The sequence below is a fragment of the Aptenodytes forsteri genome, unplaced genomic scaffold, assembly GCF_000699145.1.
Source record: "Aptenodytes forsteri isolate BGI_AS27 unplaced genomic scaffold, ASM69914v1 Scaffold1, whole genome shotgun sequence".
NCBI lineage: Eukaryota > Metazoa > Chordata > Aves > Sphenisciformes > Spheniscidae > Aptenodytes > Aptenodytes forsteri.
Genome location: NW_008795035.1, coordinates 3,295,982 through 3,302,883, shown reverse-complemented (window position 1 = coordinate 3,302,883; position 6,902 = coordinate 3,295,982). Strand labels below are relative to the sequence as shown.

The following is a 6,902-nucleotide window of genomic DNA, read 5'->3' as shown; positions in this document are numbered from 1 at the left end:
TAGCCATATTAATATTTATGCTGCCGTAATTTGTATTCTTACAGATTTACATCACAAAGTCCAAGTCCTGCCGAATTTTTCACAGTAATTTAGTTATATTCACACAACTAGTCCAACAAAGAACCAGTCAGATTTAATGAGGTTAAAAAAAAAAATTGACTCCTGCAAGGTGAGGCATTAAGGCGTCAAGCTCAGAATTAAAATAAAGAACAGCCAGCAGTGTTGCAAAGCAAGCAGCAGGTGGCAGAAAGCGTCTACTGAAGCATAATTCGGAATAAATCGGCCAGAGAACTCTCTCAGATGCTAGAATCCCAGCAGAACAGCTACAGAAACAAGCTTTACGTTACTATTTATGCTATTATCACTTAGGTCACAGCACACAGAATAAAACCAGATAAAATATTCTGTAGCCATTTTCCAAGAAGAAACAAATATTTGTCTTATGAACATGGCAATGCTACCTCTATCAGTGAAAAAGCCAGATTTCACCAAATTAAAAATTGGCTCACTGTACAGCTATAGATGGGGGAACCCAAATTAAGCATCCAGGCTAACAATAGCAAAGCTAAAAGCATGGGAAACCAAGATTCCCCAGTTAGCAACGGTAATGCCTAAATTTGTAGAACCTTACAAAAGAAAAAATTCAAAGTTACTGCACAGTTAAGTGTCTTACTTCTGCTGCTATGACTTGATAGTTTAAAAACAAGTAAGTACACCGAGTATGAAACAAACAGTACAAGAGACTGTTTTAAAGCTGTCATTTTATCTGTTTCTAAGAAAGATGCAGCTAGCTGCGCCTCCCCATGTGGATGGAATAGAAAGTCAGCAAGAAAATGTCCAACGCTACCACATTTATCTCCTCGGTAAGTCACTTTTTATAAAAATCAAGCAAGACTAAACGTACACAGTAATAGAATGACTCACTCTAGCTGTGCATATTGATGCAAGCATACAAGTTTAGATGCCAGTATCGCTAAATTAATCCAATGTGGCATTTACTTTTTACGCGTTAAGACACAAGAGAAGCATTCAGAAGAACAATATCCTATGGAGGTAATGAATCGTAGTTTTGACTAAATAATTTAAGAGCTCATTGATTAAAAAAAAAAAGTTATGTAAACTGACCAAACTTCCCCCTATATATGTTAATTCATTTTTTCCCCTTTATTACTGAAAGGTCATTTATTAAAATTAGTTCCTTATTCATACAAAACTCAGATTTTGCTACAATTTTATGGGGAAAGTTATCAATTACATTTTTACGTATGCATACGATTCCTCAGGCAAGCACTGCAGGCTTTTATTCCTTTGATCAGAAATTATTCCAAAGAAACACTGAAATATGCAATCGCAAAAGCATCAATTTCTATGCTTAGAATTCTGTATTTTCAGCAAAAGTAGCCATGATTTTTGAAACAAAACAAAAAAACCCTTGCAGTTCTTTGGAAAAAACCCCACAGTTCTTCACAGAAAGAGACCACAGCTTGAAACACTAAACTGGATTCTACACGAGGGAACACAAATCAAGAAATACCACGGGAATTTAATCCCGATTTGGATACTGAGGCATCTGGTTTCATGTTACACTTTAATAAGAACTGTTTAAATTCCCAGAATCTAATGTTGAAATTACATTACAAAATAAAGTATTTAAACAATATTTAGTTATGTACATTCTGCTCCAAAAAAGGACTTTGAAATTCTTTACATTTCTCTTAGAAATACATACAAACCACAGCACAGGGCAAGAATCCACTGGCAATTGATAGACACAAGTCACTTAAAGGAAAAATACCCGTGGAAAGTTTTAATCTATTACTGCTTCAGTAACAGCATTTCAGTGTCTCTTCAGACTACGTTAAGTAGTTTGTTCTCCCGGCCTCAAAAGATCACCCAGTTTACCTTGCATGTCGGATGACTACTCATTAGAGTACATCTTTCACAGAAAAAGATGACAAATACTAAGAACAGGAAATTAGGAGTTCAGAAGGTTGTAATACAGGAGAGTCCAGGCAGGTGTACCCTGTGTAAATCATCTAAAACTGAAGAACAGGGAAAATTGACTGTGCCCCTCGGACACCTTACCATACGTATTTTATGGAAAACTTCACATAGCTTACCCTTCATCTTACTTCAAAACACGCCACTTACATCGCTACTCAAAAGATAACATAGATATAAAATAACGAGTTTGTTAGACTGCAGGAACAAATAGTTTAAAGCTCTTTTACCAGTCTAGACAACATACACCAAGTGCTGCAAGAACGCAATTACATTCAGAGAAATGGGTATCAACCTCCATTCCACATTTATCACCAGCGTACGCTAATCATCATCAATTTGGGTGAGGACAGCATAACAGAAATTCTCTTACATAGCCCCGAAGTGCAAATGAATAATTTGTTAAGGAAAAAAATTCCATGCAGTAGTTTTTCCTACAGGTAACTGAATTTCACGTGAAGTGGAAATTGTTTAGTTTTGGTTGCGTTTTATTTTGTCACACACAATGAAGAAACAACAACTTCTAATCCCACAGAAATCTGCTTAGACCACACAGTCTTCCTGTTGAACCATTACAGAAGCAACATTTCCCTGGTTTGACTCAAATGTTTGTGGAAGCACAAATTCATTTATCTTTGCATTGTGCACACATCAATTTTGAGAATCTTTAGTGTTCTGCTTCCTCCCCCCCACCAAGCAATTCAGCCGGGAAATTATTCAGAAGTTACTTTAAAGCTGTTCTTAAGTGACTTTGTGACAAAAAAATAAGACTGCTGCAACCAAGTGAGCTTTCAGGCAAATACGCTGGAAGTTTCTTCAGTTCATTAGAGACAGACCAAACTAAGGCTGCACAAAGAGTCAGTATTTATGAACCAGGGCATCGAAAAGAGATCCCAACTGCCTGAATCAAAGCAGTTTCAGTGAAACAGGCGGCCACTCAAGTCCGGGGATGAGAACCGAACTTTTAACTAGTATTCTGTATTTTGTCTGAAAGACATGTATGCCAGTCACCAAACACCTCTCAGAATTCTAAACACCAGAAGAACAGATGAAAAAAATGGATAGGTATTTAAAACTGTGATGCCTAAGTTCTCCTATATACATACATATAAAAAAAATTAACTTACATTATAATAATATCAAACTGCATAACATTACAAAAGAAGGCAACCTGAATGGCCGAAATGAAAAAAATTGAATGTTACCAACCCTATTGTCACCCTTCTGGAATTTATAATATCACAGAGTAGACTGTTGCTAGTAACAGCTATAGCCCGGTTTAAGCAAAGTCTGCCGTAGTTCCAGAGAATGCAGAAATGATTAATTTGGACAAGTTGTTGCATGCTCTGCTTTCACGTCCTCCTGGCAGGTTTTGCTGTTAACTGCTTCTCTCTTTCAAGTTCCTTCTCACGTTGCTGTTCTCGTTCTAGTTCTTCCTTCTGCCTCTTTTGTTGCAGCTTAAGTGCTCTTTTCTAAACAGAAAAGGCAAGAAAATAATTGTAAGTTTTATAGATGTATTTAAGCTGGAGCTACAAACAAAATCGCTCGCATTCTCTTAACATTATCTCCTCCAATCCACCCTGCTTGTGATTGAGTGTCGCATAAACTGTCCACTACTTCTTCCTCCCTCCCACTTCCAACTTACCGTTCAGAAACGGTAAGTCTGTGATCTACACAGGGAAAACAGAACTGGATTCCCTTCAATCTCACTAAAAGTCATCCTTCGTCTATACCAGACAAGGCGTGTACTGTGCAATTTATTGCCTCCAAGACAAAATCCTTTTGTTGAACATACTGAAGGACTAATCTTGCTGGAACGTAACCAGAGATGGCCTATATAGCATGAAGTCAGTGAACTTATGCCACTGCTAATATTACATTAAATAGAAGGAGAAATTCTTACATTCGTGACCATCTAGTTTTCATTAAAAAGGCACAGAAACAGAAACAACAAAGAGAACTAGTTAGAATGGAGTAGATTAAGCGACAGAACAAAGTATGCTTCTTATACCACCTAAACATGATGACGACACTGAGATTTACTAGTTCAGATGCGTAAGTTGCTTGAGCACAGGTAGTGAAAGTTTAAAAACATACATGGTTTGGCGCTACTGGAAACACCCATTTAAGAAAAGGACTGAAGATTCTATTTTAATCAGAACTTTCAGCATGCATCCAAAATAAAAGTTAGATATTTAACTATGTATTAATTGACTTCTATGTTGGAAAAGAAAAATATTTATCCCACTCACTTTTAACTTTGATGTCTTCTCATGGAGCACCATCATTTCATTTCTAATATTCACATACTTGTTGTGATAGTGTTTAGCTTCTGAAAACTTAAAAAAACATAACAGTTAAAGCAGTGACTGTCAAGTTGGAATAGTTGTTTTATAAAGCTACACAGCAAAACAGGAAATCAAAAACATAGGGGTTACCAGAACCGTTTGATAATGGATTAAACATGTTCAAGTTTATATATAAAGTTTACGTTACATGTATTAATATAGAAAACTACCATATCTCAACAGGTACACCCAGTAATCCACCGAATTAAGATTCATTAAACAGAATAAAAATATTACCATTTCATGCACCGTATATCAGTGTTTTGTGCACCCTTCCTGCTAGTCTGGGGAGGTGCACAGAGCTCATGTCGGAGCCTCAGTCCTACCGAAAAATGGCATACATTTCCTTCGCCTACTGGTTTTGAACCACTAGACTTACTACCACTGGCTGACTGAGCCTGCTCTTCCTTCCCAGTGCCCTTCCTATTTAAGGGAAATACGCTGGTTCCGCACCCTCTCCAAGCAACAATTTGTCCCGAATATCTGAACTGGTTGGTTGTCTTCCTGTAGGCCATTAAGAAGAAGGAAAATATGCAAGTTGCTACTAATGCTTCAGCAAGAAAATCTACACTAGTAGAGATTTAAAAAAGCATTAACGGTACTTACCAAAGCATTGATATCGAGAATGGAGTTACACTCTTTGAATTTTGAAATTTCTTGTTCTAATGTTTCTAGTAATACCACTTGGTTCTGTCTGAAACAAAAAAAAAAGATGCATAAAACCAAAGTAAAGCAGCACATATGCTTTTCAACCAGCCCTTTAAATAAATAACACTTTTGATCATAACAATACAAATACATGCTTCCCAATATCAGATTCCTCTCACGCATCGCTAGGTGATTTCCACAAAGACACAAGTAAACGGTTTTAGAAAAATCCCAGCTGAGTACACACAAATTCAGCTGGCATCATACAGCACGGTAAGATATCCAGGATGAATATCCGAAAACCCTGGACAGGCACTATGCAGGCTGCAGTGAGTAAACACCCCAGGTTGAATGAAGGGGAAAAACAATTAGCTCTTAACTTTCCACTCAGCTGCCTCTGCATCATGCTGCAGGACTAAGTTATTTCTGTACAGAACTTGTGCGGATCCCTGGTGCTTATTAAGGATCTTCCATCCCACACAAATCAGCTAAAGTCTTTCCAGACACAGGCTGTCCTTGGCAGCAGCATAACCACATCATGCATCGTGAAACCCAAACCAACGTACCCTGCAAAACCCGAGACGGCTCTGTGTAAAGCCCTTTCCAGTATCTTTGCACCCATGGCAGATCCAGTCTGCACTGGAATATAAACTATTCTCAGTTACCAGTGAGATGCCAACGTACAAAGAATTCTTATCTTTTTAGCTCCTTAATTATATTTTCCAAGTACATCTTTTGCACACAGTTTAGAGACTGGACAACGAACAATATACCACACTACAAGCTGCCCTGAGAATGAACTGCATCTCTGCAAACACCACGAATCTAGCTTTCAGCAGAATTTCCACTACAAAAGTGAACAAGTATTCGAGAAATCTGCATGTCTTCTGCTATACCTGGCTTCGGGTATTTGAATGTTCTAGCGTTATACACTCTTCAGTCAAAGTTCTGATAGGCTACGCTGCAGCTTATACACCCCCCAGTACTCCTGCAAACCACTTCGCTATTCAGGATGCTATAGTCAGAACACAGAAACGCTGCAATAAACTATATTCCAGTTAAGGGAAGCTAGAACATAACATTGAAAAAAGCAGCAAACAAAGTATGCGCAGGTTTTAAAAATTTGCTTACGTAAGTTCCTGTAGCGCTGATTTTGATCGCTGAAGATCAGGCAGATAATGAGAAATCAATCCTTCAGTTAGCTGCTCCACAGCTTTCTCATCTATTAAAGGCAGATCTTCTACTACTCCTTCATCTGGAGATGCATCACCAGGACCTACACCAAAGAACAGCAAGGTTGAGTGTGACAGGTCAGCACGCACTTCAAGTCTGCCTACAGCAACCACATTCTCCTGTTTAAAAATCAAAAGCATTTCAACACTGAAGTTATAATTCTTTGCACTTCATCAACTAAACTGTGCTTCCTTTTTCCTCCCCCTCTTTACCCCTCCCTTATTCCCAGTCCTATATCGTAAGCTTCCCGGTGAACGGTTTTATCTGAACACCAGCAGAACAGAAAGAGGGAAACGGAGTATTCCAAAGACATCTTATAAAAAAACCCAAACAAACCTCCAAGTACTCCAGTCTACTGAGGAAAAAAAGGGGCAATATCAGTTGTTGCGGCTATGAATCAAGAATACCTAACCATTAACGCCCACCCTTTGCTTTCAAAGTTAGGGAGTTAAACCTAGGTCTACCAAATAAAGGTCTTAGCCTTTCACCCAAAACATACCAAGACCTCCTTCATTAAAACACCACACGCTGAACTCCAAAAGTTTGCGGGAGTCGGTTAACAGTTACCGCCAATAAAAATAAAAATCTTTGATCTGCAGGCCACGCCGCGTGGGAGAAAGCGCCGACAGCGGCACGCGTCTCGCTTCCGAGCGAGCCCAGCCGTGAGGCCTT

The 6,902-nt window shown here is 38.5% G+C and overlaps 1 protein-coding gene across 1 annotated transcript in view; it reads right to left on the bottom strand.

Moving 5' to 3' along the window:
* Nucleotides 1–1,144: 1,144 nt before the first annotated feature.
* Nucleotides 1,145–6,902, bottom strand: part of BLOC1S6 (biogenesis of lysosomal organelles complex 1 subunit 6) — an 8,846-nt gene continuing 3,088 nt past the window's right edge. The window contains exons 3-7 of the mRNA XM_019471317.1: nucleotides 6,730–6,763; nucleotides 6,129–6,273; nucleotides 4,956–5,043; nucleotides 4,254–4,340; nucleotides 1,145–3,473 (exon numbers count right to left, since the gene is read on the bottom strand). Coding sequence (XP_019326862.1) covers nucleotides 3,354–3,473; nucleotides 4,254–4,340; nucleotides 4,956–5,043; nucleotides 6,129–6,273; nucleotides 6,730–6,763 — 474 coding nt within the window. The 3' untranslated portion in view covers nucleotides 1,145–3,353. The remainder of the gene's footprint in view (nucleotides 3,474–4,253; nucleotides 4,341–4,955; nucleotides 5,044–6,128; nucleotides 6,274–6,729; nucleotides 6,764–6,902) is intronic.